The 17,092-nt window shown below is 38.7% G+C and overlaps 1 protein-coding gene across 1 annotated transcript in view; it reads left to right on the top strand.

Moving 5' to 3' along the window:
• The window catches only part of PTPN21 (protein tyrosine phosphatase non-receptor type 21), a 90,215-nt gene that overhangs the window by 36,966 nt on the left and 36,157 nt on the right, over window positions 1-17,092 (top strand). The window contains exons 3-8 of the mRNA XM_017524633.2: window positions 1,641-1,810; window positions 8,942-9,039; window positions 11,915-11,982; window positions 12,807-12,877; window positions 15,605-15,692; window positions 16,113-16,201. Of these exons, the coding sequence (XP_017380122.1) occupies window positions 1,641-1,810; window positions 8,942-9,039; window positions 11,915-11,982; window positions 12,807-12,877; window positions 15,605-15,692; window positions 16,113-16,201 (584 nt within the window). The remainder of the gene's footprint in view (window positions 1-1,640; window positions 1,811-8,941; window positions 9,040-11,914; window positions 11,983-12,806; window positions 12,878-15,604; window positions 15,693-16,112; window positions 16,202-17,092) is intronic.

Below are 17,092 nucleotides of genomic sequence, written 5' to 3'. Positions count from 1 at the left end.
AAAAAAAATAATAAAATGACTATTGAGGGCATGTTTGCATAAGCTTTTCCCTTACAGATTAAAGTTTTATTTTTATATTTGAATGAGGATTGCAGGTCAAAGAAATGGCCTATTGTTGCTCAGTTTTCTTGCTGCTTTAAATCTATACTATCCAGTACAGTAGCCACTAGATACTTGCAGCTATTTAAGTAAATTAAAATTGTTTAATATTAAAAATACAGCTCGTCAGTGGCACTACCACATTTCAAGTGCTCAGTAGCCACATGTGGCTAGCGGCTGCTTCATTGGACAGTGCAGATGCAGATCATTTCCATCATCACACAAAGTTCTGTTGGGACAATATTATTCTGGAGTGTACAACTACAAAGCAGTGATTTTCCAGTTTTCTTGATCTGTAGATAGGTTTTGAGGCAAGTATTAGCAGTGGCTTGAGGCTGCCATTTCAACTCCTAAGTGCATCAATACCCTTTCAGGTTGACCAGGCCCAGGGCTAGTATTGATTTACCTTAACAGTTTCATTACACAGCAAGCGCAATCTAAATGCTAAGACATCTGGGCATTTTCTTTAAACTTCTGAGCAATACACCAACATTATTTGTTGCATTAGTCATAGCTTTTCTCATACACTGTGTGTGTGTGTGTGTGTGTATGTGTGTGTGTGTGTGTGTGTGTGTGTGTGTAAAAAGCATTCCCCTCCATAGCATTATAATTATTTTAAATTTGTATCTAATGAAATTTTGGGGACAAAGGGATAAAGAAGAGTTGCAATTGCATCTGAATACTAGAATTCATAGTACTTACATTAAATAATGGTTTTTATAGAAACCAGAACTAAGAGTAGTGACAAGTTGGTTCAACACTATTTACTCAGAAGTCCACTGGGTAGAACCCAAGTTATGATTATTTAAAAATATTAATTATGAGGCTGGGTGTGGTGGCTCATGCCTGTAATTCCAGCACTTTGGGAGGCCGAGGCGGGCAGATCAACTGAGTTTGAGACCAGCCTGACCAACATGGTGAAACCCTGTCTCTACTAAAATTACAAAAAACTAGCTGGGTGTGGTGGTGCACACTGTAATCTTGGCTACTCTGGAGGCTGAGGCAGGAGAGTGGCTTGAACCTGGGAGGTGGAGGTTGCAGTGAGCTGAGGTTGTACCACTGCACTTCAGCCTGGGCAACAGAGCAAGACTCTGTCTCAAATATCTATATCTATATCTATATCTATATAGATAGATAGGTGGATAGATAGACAGATAAATTTAGTGTTTTATTAATTGAAAAACCAAAGATAATATTCTTCTGTATTTTGGTTGTTGTTGTTAAAACCTGCATGTGAAATTGAGTAGCATCCGCTACATTCCAGTGTCTAGGTTATGAATGCATTTTTTTTGATGCAGAGTTTAATAAATGATATGCAAGTGCACTTGACTTTTTGCCTCTGTTTCCTGAATACGAGTAGCTAGTTACAGATCAATCTTACCTCCTTTTTTTCCCTCCCATTTTCGCTGTTGTTCCTCTCTGAGAAGAGAGGCAATAGGAGCCTGCTGTCACTTAGTCCCAGGTCATGGATTAGTGGGACTGAAGTCATTGAAATCCTTTTGTATATTACTGCCTCCTTCAGTGACCTTCTGTCTTTCCAGGTCACTTACTTCAGCCTCTGGTACTACAACAAGCAAAATCAGCGCCGGTGGGTAGATTTGGAAAAACCTTTGAAGAAACAGCTGGATAAATATGCATTGGAACCTACCGTCTATTTTGGAGTGGTGTTTTACGTGCCTTCAGTTTCTCAGCTGCAGCAGGAGATTACCAGGTGAGAAATTACATGCTGTTTGTTTTCAGGAAATAATCTAGCGAGATGTAAAAAGTGAAACTAAGGTTGAAGTGAGAAGACAAGCTTGAAACTTTGCCCTCTCGCCGCACATTTTTAGCCATGGTATTACAAGGAGGTTCTCATGTGGCATGCCAGAGTGTTTTACTGCATGTTAGGTAACTTACAGGTTCACTAGGCACAAAGGAATTATTAAAGAGAAAAATGATGTATTTACCCTAGCTGTGAACTCTTCTTGTAGTGATGTTACCTTTAATGTTTTTGTTGTTTTGTTTCTGATTCTTTGTAATGAGGAAAGGAGAGATTTTTAAAAAATTAGTCACAAAATCTGTGTTCATTCCTCAAGGAAATGTGTTGAAAGGCTCCTGGAGTGCTCTACCTCTAGCTATACTCTGTATACAGGTTGGGGAGGGAGTATAGAGGAGAGGTAGGGAAGTGTTTAAGATCAGGAAATTTTGGCCAGTAGGTGCACTTAATAGGGACAAAAGCAGAATGGGAAGATGATATTAAGGAGCAGAATCGAGGGACTAAGGATTCTTACTCTTTTTCCCCCTGAAAACGTACAAAAAAAGGAATAAAATTTGAATTCTTGAGCCTGCCTTTCAGAGTTCTCTGAATCCTGTCACTACCTTATCTTTTTAATCCTATTTAATGTTACTTTTGAGTGAAGCTGCTACTTCAAGGGCCCAGAATGTGCCGCATGCCCTTTCATCTTTGTGTCCTAGATCTTTCTCTCACATTTATTTACTGGAATCCTGTTTGCCTCCTGAATTGTGGTTCTTAGAAGATACCTCCTCCATGAAGCATGTATGACCCCAGGATAGAGTGAGTTTTGCCTTATGACCTAGAATTTGATTCTACTTGTGTTAAGGTGGTAATTGTCATAGCCTGATATTACAATTGTGCATATATCTTTTTCCTAGGTTTTAAGCCCATGTTTTCTTTAGCTTTACTTAATGATATCTTACCCAGTGCCTTGCAGATAGTAAGAACCTGGTACTGCCCCATGTTTGTGGAGTGCTGTTTGAGTCTGCCAGTTAATTATTAGGAGAGATTGGAAAGTTGAAGCAGTAAGGATCCAGTGGTAGGGATAAACACAAACTGACTGTAAAAGTCTAAGATAGAAATATTGAAGAGAAAAGTGGAAGCCAGAAGGAAAAGCCTGAACTGATCACTTTAACTCATTTAAACATTTACTGAAGACATGATCTAAGAACTGCGTTGAATAGAGTGGGCGGTGAATACGCTTTGAAATCCTATTCCGGAGGAGTTGTTTGCAGTCTGGTGGAATTGGCAGTTCATATAAATAGTTACAGCATTCTATGATAATAAACGCTTTAATTAAAGCCATGGATTCCTAGGGGTGGGGCAAGGGGAACTTGAACAAGAAAGGTAAAGAGACTGACTTTTAAATTGACTTTAGAAATGTTCTAGAGGGAATAGCTTTTGCAATTGAAAACGATTACAGGTCTTCAGGAAGTTTCAGGTATTAACTAGAGAGGAGGTTTAAAAAATAGGCGTTAGCAATAAAGTCATAGTACAATGAGGAAGACATTTTCAAATTTTAACGGAGTCATTAAATTTACGTTGTACAAAGATCACCCATCGTAGAAGGTAGATCAGAGATGACAAGACTATAGGCAGGTAGACCAGTTTAGGAATGCCTGTGCCGTAATCTAGGCATTGGTTTACAATATAGAACTGAACAGAAAGGCATTAGCTGGATTGAGAGAGAATGGGCCTATTAGATTCCATCAATAGGATTGCTCATTGATTCAGTATAGGAGAGCCTGATAGAGAAGTTGTATCAATAAGGATTAAGTATAGCTATATATAACACAAAACCCTAAATATCATTGACTTCTGTGAGAGAAGTTCAGAAGTCAGCCTTGCAGAGCTTGTCTGCCAGCTCCACAGTCTTCAAGGACGATGGCTCTTTCTCTCACTGCTCCAGCATCCTCAGCACGTCCTTTCCATGCACTAGGTTACCTCTTGGTCCAAGATATCCAGAGTGTGTCTGTCTTCCATAGACAGAAAGCAGATGAGTGGTTTCCTAGGAAGCGGGGAGGGATAGGAGAGAAAGATTATGCAGGGTGCAAGGAAACTTTTGCAGGTGGACAGTATGTTCCTCATCTTGTAGTGATGGTTTCATGGATACATACATGTGTCAAAACTGTACACTTGAAATTTCAGCAGCTTATTTGTATGCCAAGTATACCTCAAAAATGGTGTTCTAAAAAAACCCACTCAAAGATATTGTAAGAAAACAAACAGGGAGAACAACAGTCTGAATAATATGCTTTCAGAAAGTACAAACTTAACAGAAAATGTGACCACAAAGCAGTAGAAAACTGGTACCTGATACTACAAAATGAACTAAAGAAAATTAAGAAAATAACAGAGATAGGAAAGAACCATTTAAATGTGAATTAGAAAAGTTTGGGAATAATTTGGCTATGTAACAGATGAATATGAAAATAGCTGTCAAAACAATTAGAAATTTTGAAATGATAGAAACGATAAAAGTGTAGAAGACAAGTTAAAAAGCAGATGTAATAGGATTCCCTAAAGGAAAAAGCCAAAACATTCTTCTGACGGTATGATCTAAGGCAAAACATTGGCAAAGAACAAATTCTAAAAACGATATAACACATTCTAAAAACTTTCTTGAAAGGAAGATGACTTGACACTGTATGTTGAAAAGGCCTACTGTGTACCTGGGATGGTCAGTTCAGAAAAATCAGTGCCAACACATTCGGCAAAGTCACCGGAAATTGGGCGTCCAGACTAAAACTCTATTACTCATAAAAGTAAGAAAGTAGGGTTGGTGTCAGACTTCTGGAAAAACGCTTCATGCCAACAGACAAAAAAGTAACGTTTAACCTCCTCCAGGAAAGGAAATTGAGGCAATGATTATATATCCAGAAGAAATGACCTGCGAATATACCTTAGCATGGGCTGCCATAACAAAATATTATAGACTGGGTCACTTAAACAGCTGGCTTGTTTTCTGTTGGGAGATTTGAGCATGGTTGAGTTCTCATGAGGGCTCCCTTCCTGGCTTGCAGAACTTCTGGCTGGGTCCTCACATGGCAGAGAGAGCAAACACTCTGGTGCCTGGAGTTTTTACTTGGAAAAGAGGAAATCTTGTTTCAATTATCAGTAATTGTGCCTTGGATAAACCTCATTGGCTATGATACTGCCACTGTGCAAAGCTTGGAAATTTTGATCATCATAAAGAATACAACTGGGCCAGCCATGGTGGCTCACACCTATAATCCCAGCACTTTGGGAGGCCGAGGTGGGTGGATCACTTGAGATCAGGAGTTTGAGACCAGCCTGGCTAATATGGTGAAACTCCATCTATACTAAAACTACAAAAATTAGCCAGGCATGATGGTGCACACTGGTAATCCCAGCTACTCAGGAGGCTGAGGCAGGAGAATCCCTTGAACACGGCCTGGGTGACAGAGTGAGACCCCGTCTCAAACAAAACAAAACAAAAAATACAACTGCATGGATTAAAACACATCAAATTTATCTTTTAAAATTCACACATTCATAATAGATTCAGAAAAAAACCTTATTGGTCACCTTTGAAACTTGCTAGAATACCAATTCATTATTATTCTGAATGGCATTAAATTTATCCTATCCTTTCTTTATAGACTGTTTAAAGAGGTAACCAAATATTTGTTAAAGAAATGATCTTTATAGAAGAATCACAGCTAATAAATGCAGGATAAATTGTGAAATAGAAGAATCACCATTTTCATTTTTTAATGGAATAATGTGTCTAGATAACCATCATCGATATCAGCTAAAACCTTTGGGTAAAAGGAACAGGCTGGCATCATCTGAACTCAGTGGGCAGTGTCAGCATCACTGTAAGTGGGACAACCAAATACCATTTCTTCTGATGTAATACATCAGGAAGTACTAGGCACCACCAATGAAAATGACTAAAATGAACTTTTATCGAAGCAAGCCACTAGTCTGCGCTGTTCGATAAGGTAGTCATTAGCTACATGCGGCTATTTATAGTTAATTAAAATTAATACAATTAAGAATTTTCTTGCACTAGCCACATTTCAAGTACGAATAGCCACATGTGGCTAATGGTTACTATATTGGGCAGTGCAGATATAGATAATTTCTATCACTACAGAATGTTCTATTAGATAGTGCTGTTCTAGAGCTAATGATTAGTTTTCAGGAAAAATTGGAGAATATGTAAACTTGCCAAATGACTCCATGAGACTACAATCAGAAAAGTCTAAAAGGTAGGAAATTCTATGTAACAGGTGGCTCCATTTCTGCTAATAAATAACATGAAAACAAAAGGGAATAAAAATTTTCATTTTTCTAGCAAGAGAGATTTTGAAATTCACATCGAAGGTAATCTGTAGACCTTGTTTGGATTGTAATTTAAGAGAACCGTAAAAATGCATTTTTGAGGTGATCATGAAAATTGTTCATGAATCAGGTATTGGATAGTATGAAGATTTCATTTTTTGGGTGTGATAAAAATGTAGCTATGTTTTTTTAAAAAATAAAGCTTACCTTTTAGGAATACCTACTGAAGTACTTACAGGTGGCACAATGTCTATAGGTTTGTCACGGTTAAGAACATGACCTTTGGGGTCATTCAGACCTGGGGTTTCAAACTCCAGCTCAGCCTAGCATTGTGGATTTGAGCATGTTGCTTAGTCTGTGAGCTCCAGCTCTTCATCACTGAAAGGTAACTATTTTAAATAGTGGAGAAAGCAATTAAGAGAGATAATAATGAGTGTGACTATGCTTGGATTTTAGCTCTGAGCTTAATGACAGTCAAAACAAAAGAAGAAATATGAGTTCCATCATTCATTATGTGACACAAAGAAGCATACCTGTTTGCAAGCATGACACATTTTCCTGGTATATCATTTAAACAGAAACTTTCAGGTGTGATTTTATGTAAGACATTGAACCAGAAATGAGTAAGTTAGAGCAAATATGGAAGAATCAATTCTCATAACAGTGTAATGTAAGGCAAAAAAAGTTTTTGTGGAAGGCTATATTAATTGTGTCCAGTTATGTTGCTTTTACATGTTTTTTTTTTTTTTTAATTTTTTGAGACGAAGTCTCTTTGCTACACCCAAGCTGGAGTGCAATGGCACCATCTCGGCTCAGTGCAACCTCCACTTCCTGGGTTCAAGCGATTCTCCTACTTCAGATTCCCAAGTAGCTGGGACTACAGTCATGTGCCACCACGCCTGGCTAATTTTTGTATTTTTAGTAGAAACAGTGTTTCGCCATGTTGGCCAGCCTGATCTCCAACTCCTGACCTGAAGTGATCCGCCTGCCTTGGCCTCCCAAAGTACTGGGATTACAGGCATGAGCCACTGCACCTGGCCCTTTGTAGTGTTTTTGATTTAAGGAAAAGGCCTAGAATATTTAGAATGAAATCTGTGAACAGCGTGTTCAATAGAGAGACTGCCTTAACATGTTCTCCCTTAGGTAAGCTTTTGAAAGGAGCTGCCTTATAGAAAATCTCAAGTTTTTCTCTTTGATGGATCCTAGAACTACCAGCATCCCATTAGCTAAGAGGGAGAAATCCACAGGTTTGGCTATTAGCAGGTGGAAGGGGAAAAGCTGGATCTTAATTGAATGGATAATTTTTGGTAAAGTTCTTTGGTAATAAAGAACAGAGGTTTGCATGCCTGTGGCTGAAATAAGATGATAAAGACTCATATGAAATGATTAAAGGAGTGGGCCCTCAGAGGAATTCAAACATGAACTATAATTGGGCTGCACGTCACGGCCACCAAATATGGAGGACATTTTGGATTCCAGATGACTCCATAGACTGCACTGACAGAGTGTCCATGATTTCCATTTAGCAGTGTATTCCCAGCATCTAGAAGAATGCTGAACACATAGTAGACCCCAGTAATTACCTGTTTAGTGAATGAGTAAAAGGAAGTAGTAAACCTTCACTCTAAAACCTTATGAAAGTGAAGAAGTGAGTGGCTTTAAGTACGTGATTGATACAGCTGCTGTTTGCTGGCTGTGCTTTTAGTCCTTTACATATATTATTATTTGAATATGTTGAGTCCTGTGACGAGGTGATGGTGCCCTCATTTTGCTGGTATTAGAATTTAAACCCACAGATTATGAGTTGCCTAAGTTCATGCAGAATACTATGTTGGAGAGTTCAGGTCTGCTTGACTCTAACTCTTGTTCTGGTAACTGGAGCCCTACATATTGAAAGTACAAGCAGGGTGATAAACAGAAGTAAACCCATACTACCTTACATTAAGAAAGCATATTAACAGCTGTTTTGGGGGATTTCATTAGAAATATTTTAATATCAGCCTGTTCTGAAACATCAGAAACCATTTTTCTCTGGCTTTACTTTCCAGTGCTAAGGAACTTTCACCAAACAAGGTAAGCACAGTCTTATTTACCAAGTTACTAGTCAGAGTTTCTAAAATAAAGATTGGCTATTGGCTTTCCATTTCTCCAACTAAAAAGAAATAGTAGGGACTATTTTATAGGGCATGAAACAGATGACTAATTGTCTTACAGGATTGTTTTAGTTTTGGAATAACTATCATCTGGGATAAGTAACTCATTAGATTGATTAAAGTGTGTGTAAGTGTCATATGGTTGAGGACTTCCTCATCCTTGTTTGAAACCATCTGGGGGCTCTGCATGGTGGTTCATGCCTGTAGTCCCAGCATTTTGAATCCAAGTACTAGGATTGCTTTAGCCCAGGAGTTCAAGACTAGCCTGGGCAACATGGTGGAACTCCATCTCTACAAAAAATAGAGAAATTAGCCAGGCATAGTGGTATGTGCCTGTAGTCCCAGCTACTCAGGAGGCTGAGGTGAGAGGATCACCTGAGCTTAGGGAGGTTGAGGCTACAGTGAGCTTTGATCATGGCACTGCATCAAGCCTGGGCATCAAAGGGAGACCCTATCTAAAAAAACAAAAACAAAAAGATACCATGTGGGATTAAAGTTTTATTTTACTGGTTTTTGCTTCTCTACCAAAGTATGGTTAAATATATTGTGTCTGAATTGGAGATAATATTGACATTGACTTTATAAAACTGACATTTTTTTATAGGTATCAGTATTATCTACAACTGAAGAAAGATATCTTGGAAGGAAGTATTCCTTGTACCTTAGAACAAGCAATTCAGCTAGCAGGCTTAGCTGTTCAAGGTAAATAAGAATAAATAAGCAATTCATAATAAAATAGTTCTATCAGATTAAAGCGTGTTGCAACAAAATAGCAAGGGATTTTTAAGTTAACTGTCTATTTACATTTTTAGTGTTTATGTATTAGTGAAATATTCTGTTATCAAAGGGGCTTCCTTTTGGGAAAGAATGAACTTGGAATACCTGAATGAAATATGAGACTTCTGGAAGTTAATCATGTTATATGTCAACAGAGCAAACAGTACAATAAGTAGAAGTATGTATATATGTGTATACATACACATAAGTACAATCACATGCCAAATGACATTTCGGCCAACAAGACCTCATATAGGACAGTGGTCCCATAAAATTATAACACTGTATTTTTAGTTTACCTTTTCTGTTTAGATACACAAATGCCATTGTGTTACAATTGCCTACAGTATTCAGTACAGTAACATGCTGCTTAGGCATGTAGCCTAGGAGGAACAATAGGCTATACAGTGTAGCCTAGGTGTGTAGTAGGCTACACCACCTGGGTTTGTGAAAGTATACTCTGATGTTTGCATAGTGACAAAATCTCCTAATGATGCATTTTTCAACATATTCTCATCATTAAGTGACATATGACTATATATGTATATATTTATTAATACTATGCTATGTATTCATCTAGTTCAAAAGACTTTATCTGCTAATAGGTAATATTTTAAGAAGTGCCAGTCAGTGAGTTTGATGAGGTTATATTCACTTACAGTTTAAGTACATTTCATTTGGTTTTTTTAAAATTTATTTATTTCAATAGGTTTTTGGGGAACAGGTGGTGTTTTGTTGTATGAATAAGTTCTTCTTATTTATTTAAATTTTTCTGAGACTGAGTCTTGCTCTGTGGCCCAAGCTGGAGTGCAGTGGCATGATCTTGATTCACTGCAACCTCCACCTCCTAGGTTCAAGTGATTCTCCTGCCTCAGCCTCCCGAGTACCTAAGATTACAGATACCTGCCACCACGCCCAACTAATTTTTTTATTTTTAGTAGAGCTAGGGTTTCACCATGTTGGCCAGGCTGATCTCAAATTCCTGACCTCAGGTGATCCACCTGCCTCGCCCTTCCAAAGTCCTGGATTACAGGCGCGAGCCACTGCGCCTGGCCATGGTTACATGAATAAGTTCTTGGTGATTTCTGAGATTTGGGTGTACCCATCACCTGAGCAGTGTACCCTGTACCCCATGTGTTGTCTTTTATCCCTCACCCTTCTTCCACTTGTTTATTTTCTTAAATGGTTGTCCTGGATTATATAGTAATATCATCAATCATAATAGATAAAGATGGCTGTGTGCAGTGTCTTGCACCTCTAATCCCAGCACTTTGGGAGGCCACTGTGAGAGAATTGCTTGAGTCCAGGAGTCCGAGACCAGCCTGGGCAACATAGCAAGACCTCATCCTTAAAATGTACATATATAAATGAAGATTCTGCATTTCTCAAGCATTTTTGAATTGTTTAATTTTTTCATTTTTACATGTCTAATCTACATGTATCTACGTGTGTGTGTATTTTCTTTTTCTTGGAGAGTCTTGCACTGTTGCCCAGGCTTGAGTGCAGTGATGTGATTGTGACACACTGTAGCCACAACCTACTTGGCTCAAGCACTCCTCCCATCTGAGCCTCCCAAGTAACTGTGACTACAGCTGTGCACTACCATGCCTAGCTAATTTTTAAATTCTTTTGTAGAGATAGGGTCTTGCTGTGTTGCCTAGGCTGGTCTCAGATTCCTGGGCTCAAGCTATGCTCCCTCCTTGGCTTCCTGAAGTGCTGGGATTATAGGTGTGAGCCACTGTGCCTGTCCAGGAAGATTCCTGATGGGGCATTATTTCAAACAATAACTGGCATTTAGCCTTGGGAGTGAACTTTAATCAGAAGAATTATTAATAAAATTCCTTCAGCTGTTAGCAGGCATGGAGACATATATCATTTTTAAACAAATGCCTGATGCATATGGAGCCACATTCCTTTTCAAGGTACTTTGGATTTTCTCTTCTTTTTTTTTCTTTGTTTCCAGTAATGGCTATAAGCAATGGATTTTCTTAAGTATCATTTTGGCTTTAAGAATTACTTTTTTATGAGCATTTTGCTGAATTGTCAATTTAAAAAAAAATTAAAAATTTCAAAACAAATATATCTTGCTCTAATATATTCAAGTGGTCTAAATCCGTTCCCCAGAGGTCATCCTACTGTTGACAATTTGGTTTCTGCTTGACATTTTTCTGTACATAAGCATATATGATGACAGGGTAGGTTGTGTTTGCATTTTAACTATAAAAATGAGATCATATTATATATAGCTTGGAACTTCTTAGAAATTTATTTCATAGGCATTTTTCCAAGCCAAGACTCATATCTACCTAATTAATATTTTTTAAAAGATACTTTTAAAATATACTTTTTATAGCTATAAAAAATTTGATTCTGGGCCAGGTGCGATGGCTCACGTCTGTAATCCCAGCACTTTGGGAGGCCAAGGAGAGCGGATCATGAGGTCAAGAGATCAAGACCATCCTGGCCAACATGGTGAAACCTTGTCTCTAATAAAAAATACAAAATTATCTGGGCGTGGTGGCATGCACCTGTAGTCCCAGCTACTAGGGAGGCTGAGGCAGGAAAATTGCTTGAACCCAGGAGGCAGAGATTGCAGTGAGCCGAGATTGTGTCACTGTACTCCAGCCTGGTGCCTGGTGACAGAGCAAGACTCTGTCTCAAAAAAAAAAGGAAAAAAAGAAAAAATTTATTCTGAAAGATAAGCATACCATCTATATATACTGTATTGAATTTTTGTTGTGCATATTTTGCAATGCAATTTAAATATAATTAACATGTGAATATTTATCATTCTATATAGCTGATTTTGGTGACTTTGATCAGTATGAATCCCAGGACTTTCTTCAGAAATTTGCCTTGTTTCCTGTGGTAAGACTTCTTTTGACACTGGGCCTTTTGAAAGAAACAGTTTACTTCTGTACCCTTAATAATTCCTGAAATGAAGTCCATATGATAGGCTTACTAGTCAGAAATAGCATTATATATAAAAAAAGTCCCTCGTATAAATATCTCAAGTATGAATGCTTTTCCGATTGTAGTCATCTTGGTCCTTGTGAACCCACAGAAACTGAGGGGTCTGTAGTCACTGCACTGTGCCTGGAGACATTTGTTTTCTATTTAAATGTGAGTTTAAAAAGAAGGATTCATTTTCAGCGTCTCAGGAAGCATGCATAGGTTTTGTTTTTACCTGAAGGCTTGAAACCTTACAAAATTATATTGAGGAATGAATGTCACTTTTCATCAACAATTTAAAAAGTAGATGCCAAAGACACTGCCTTCTCCTTTTATAAAGCCATTACTGATGGAAGGGACACAGAAACTGCATTGCAGCCACTAAGGGAGGGGTGGGATGCTCTTCTTCTGAGTGTCTACACAGCCAGCCAGAGAATGCACAAGATGTTTTTATCTTGGTGGGCTGAGTACTGGCTGACTGCTGTCAACAACCTGAAATAACTCAGCTGAAACTTTCCCTGGGATGAATTGAGAAGGTAGGGCAACTTTTTTTGGCTCATGTGAAGAAGCCACTTAATTCCTTAGAAAGATGATTACATATGTAAGTAAAGCTCTTATATATTAACAATGGTCATAATTTTGCCTCATAGTGACGAGAGTCAGTAACAATCAGTGGCAATGATTCCTTCTAAGAAATTTGAGTGAATTATTATGCACTTACTAATGTGTGTTTTCTTCAGGGGTGGTTACAAGATGAAAAAGTACTGGAAGAAGCAACCCAAAAAGTGGCCTTACTACATCAGAAATACAGGTAACTAAGAAATAAGACATGGAAATAGCATAGAACCAATGTCTGCTTGAATTTGAAATATTCAATCAAATATTTAATTTACATGATTAATATTTATTTGCCCAATTAAATTTGGAACATTACTACCACTGCAATAACAAGTAGCCAACATTTACATAGCACTCACTATGTGCCATGTACTGTTCTAAGTAAGCACGTACCCACATTACTCATTTATTGTCCATGTTTTACCAGTAAGAACACTGAGGAAGTTGAAGGCAGCCAGTCATTGAAGGGTGCCAGTTCTTTCCTGCATATAGTAAAGGTTTGTGTGATAACCTCATCCTGTATAGGTTAATGTAAAATTAGGGAGGTTTGCTTTTTTTTAAATGATACAGCATAGCAAGTAAAGGGTTACTTCCCTCTGTATACCTATGGGCTGTGTCTGTCATCTGGGGAGGAGCTATGCTAAGAGCTATGGTGCTTATTACTTGGAACTGTGCTCTTGCATACCTTTGTATACTTGCAGATATTGATGTTCTTTCATGGTGAATCTCTGTGTTGCCTGTAAGAAAATATACTCTTCTAGAGAATGCTAGATCTTATTCTAAACCAACTACAACACAGTTCCAGGTCAGATGCTTCTTGACTTATGATGGGGTTAACTCCTGATAAAGTCATAGTAAGTTGAAAATTCTGTAAGTTGAGATGAATTTAATACACCAACCCTGCTGAACATCATACCTTAGCCTAGCTACCCTATGCATTCTCAGAACACTTACATTAGTATATGGTTGGGCAAAATCGTCTAACACAAACCCTGTCATATATTTGATAATGTTGAATGTCGCATGTAATTTGTTGAATACTGTACTGAAAGTGAAAAACAGAATAGTTGTATGGGTCCTCCAAGTACAGTTCCTACTGAATTTGTATCACCTTTGTACCATTGTAAAGTTGAAAAGTCATTCAATTGAACCATCATAAGTTGGAGACTGTCCATACTCTATGATTAAATTCTTATAACTACTCATTAAGGTAAACATTATTATCTCCATCTTACAGATGGGGAAACCAAACTCATAAAGATTTATTTATCTCTACATGTCACAGAGGTGGGAATTGAAAGCAGGTCCATTTCATTAGAATCTATTGCTTATCCCCTTCTGAATAAAATAACCTTTTGCCTCTAGTCTCTCTCCACTCAAATCCACACAGTCACTCACAAAAGATTAATCTCCCTAGAATATATCACTTTCCTCTTACCTGTCTCCTTCTCCTTCCTCGTGCTCGTGTATATTTTCATGCTTCCCACGAACCTGAGTTCATTACCCTGGGATTAAAGGCATCCCACAAGTTGGTTAACCCCTGCCTTCCCAGCTTTACCTTCTGCCATCCACATGAACCATTTCTTTTCTAGTCTAATTGATCCCTCAGGCACACATTGCCCTGCCTTTTGTCACTTTCATTCATTCATTTGTGCATTTCCTTAAAAGATAGTGTAGTGTTCTTACTCTGTATTAGGCAGAGTAAGAGTGCTGGATGCTATGGCGCACAAATAAATAGAATAATTTCTTGTCTTCCAAGAGTGCATTCCCAGCCCTGCAATCTGAGAGCTGGTAGGACAACCCACTGTGGTAATTATAATACATATAAGAAGTATAAGAGTATATGAGTGCAGTTAGATGGGTATGGGCAGAATGTATTGGGACTGCACAGAGCTGGGGCATTGGGGAATCCCAGAAAGTGACCCAGGGGGAGTGATGCATATGCAGAGTCTTGAAGGATATTAGGGATTGGCCAGGTCCACTAGTGAGTCACAGGTGTACCAAGAAGAGGGATTCACATGTGTAAAAACCCAGAGGGGTGAGGGAACATATTCTATCCGAAGACATGCAGAATTTGGGATGGCTGGAGTGTGGATGCCTTGAGGACAGCGGGGAGCATCAGAAGGTGAGGCTGGAGATGCAAGTCTGCATGCACTTGGGCACTCCTCCTTTACCCACACTGCCTTCCTACCTATCCTAGTAGTGCTGCACTCACCTGAGCGAAAAGGGGTTTTCATGTAGCCTCTTCATATGCTTATTCTCTGCATTCGATGTTTAGCACATAATTCTCAGTAATGCCTGTTATTTTGTTGTTTTTGTTTTTTGTTGCCCAGACTGGCGTGCAGTGAAGCAATCACAGCTCACTGTAACCTTGAACTCCTGGGCTTATGCAATCCACCGAACCTCAGCCTTCCAAGTAGCTGGGACTATAGATGTGCACCACCATGCCTGGCTAATTTAAAACTTTTTTTTTTGTAGTGACAAATTCTCATTATGTTGCCCAGGCTGGGCTCAAACTCCTGGCCTCAGGTGATCTCTCTCGGCTTCCCAAGGGGCTGGGATTACAGGCATGAGTCACCATGCTCAGCTCTGATATTTGGGATAATAAGCAATTATTTGGTAGTTTAAGAAGAGTCCAAGCTTTCACCTGAAGATTTTTTAGGGAGTTGTTTTGTCCCCATCCTCCCTACTCATCTGCTTTAAGCATAGAGAGCAGGATCTCATGTGATACCCTCAGCATTCAGCACAGTGCTTTGCACATACTGGTTTTCAGTAAATATCAATAGACCGATATAACCAATTAGAAAATTGAAATGTTTATAGGGTTGTATGCTAAATTGATATATAGGTTTTAAGAAAAGCTTTTTTAAAACCATGTTAAGCTTGCTTTGTTAACAACTTTGCTACTTTTGGTTTGCAGAGGGCTCACAGCTCCTGATGCTGAAATGCTGTACATGCAAGAGGTAGAGAGAATGGATGGCTATGGAGAAGAGAGCTACCCTGCTAAGGTAAGTATGACTTGGCAGCTAGGGGCGAGGGTCTTTAAAGTTAGGATCACAAATTTGAGAAAATAGTTCGGAAATCCAAGGATGTCCTTATGTGCAAAGGCTGAGGACATGCAAAACTCTGGAAACTTAAAAGCTGAGGTCCTGGTGACCAAAATTTTGGGGTAAAACACATTCCCATTTTGTGGCTCATACTTTGAAATGGTCTTGAACTAGAATTCCTGAGGAGGCCCAGACTTTTTAAATTTTTATACATATCTACAAGATCATCTATGTCATTCAGACTTTTTTTCCTCCTGAATAGTGACTCTGTAGGTCTTCTGAACTCTCTACATCTGGGAAACCAATCTGGGGAACTCTGTGTAGCAGCAATTTCTAGGCATCTGCTTCCTGGGTTTTTCTTTTTCTGCTTTCTCCTTTTAGGATAGCCAAGGAAGTGACATATCCATTGGAGCGTGTCTTGAAGGTATCTTTGTGAAACACAAGAATGGAAGGCATCCTGTGGTATTTAGGTATTTTTCTTACCTCTTTTTATATGTTTTCTATGGCTCTTGTTGGTGATCTGTTTTTTAGTACTTAGAGCAGTTAAATTGTTCACAAATCTATCCCAAGCTCTCATTAAAAAATGGAAATAACTCCCTTCCTAGAAAAAAAAAATACCATCTGATGAATGCAACAGCCCTTTTCAAAAGCCACTTTCTTCAAAACTAAATGTCCAGAATATAATGCCTATAATGATGGCCTATTATAAAATGCTTACAAATGTGTGACCTTTTTTGTGCCACATGGAGGCCATTCTTTGTTTTGATGTGAATTTTTAATTTGAGCTCTGGTTTCTAGAGCTATTTATTGGTTAATTTATTTATTGTGGCATACTCACTCTGTCATCCAGGCTAGAGTCCATTCACTGCAACCTCGACCTTCCAGGCTGAAGTGATCCTCCCATCTCAGCCTCCTGAGTAGCTGGGACTACAGGCTAATGCCACCATGCCTGGCTAATTTTTGTGTTTTTTGTAGAGACGGTTTCACCATGTTGCCCAGGCTGGTTTCAAACTCCTGCCTCAAGCTATCTGCCTGCCTCCCAGAGTGCTGGGATTCCAGGTGTGAGCCCACTATGCCTGGCCTGTAGGGCTATTTCCTATGAAAAATCTAGATCTTTGTTTTGACACTAGTTATGTACTAAAATTCCTGAAATACCAGTTATCTAAGCAAATTTCAATTATTTTTTATAATGTTGGTTTTTTTGCTGATATGAAAAAATGATACATTCATTTGTGAAAACCTTGGAATGTAAGAAAGATGGAAAGGGCCGGGCGCGGTGGCTCAAGCCTGTAATCCCAGCACTTTGGGAGGCCGAGGCGGGTGGATCACAAGGTCAAGAGATCAAGACCATCCTGGTCAAC

This window comes from Cebus imitator, unplaced genomic scaffold (assembly GCF_001604975.1).
Source record: "Cebus imitator isolate Cc_AM_T3 unplaced genomic scaffold, Cebus_imitator-1.0 Scaffold34, whole genome shotgun sequence".
In the NCBI taxonomy this organism is placed as follows: Eukaryota; Metazoa; Chordata; class Mammalia; order Primates; family Cebidae; genus Cebus; species Cebus imitator.
The sequence above is the reverse complement of the archived record's forward strand: the minus strand, read 5'-3'. Positions and strand labels throughout refer to the sequence as shown.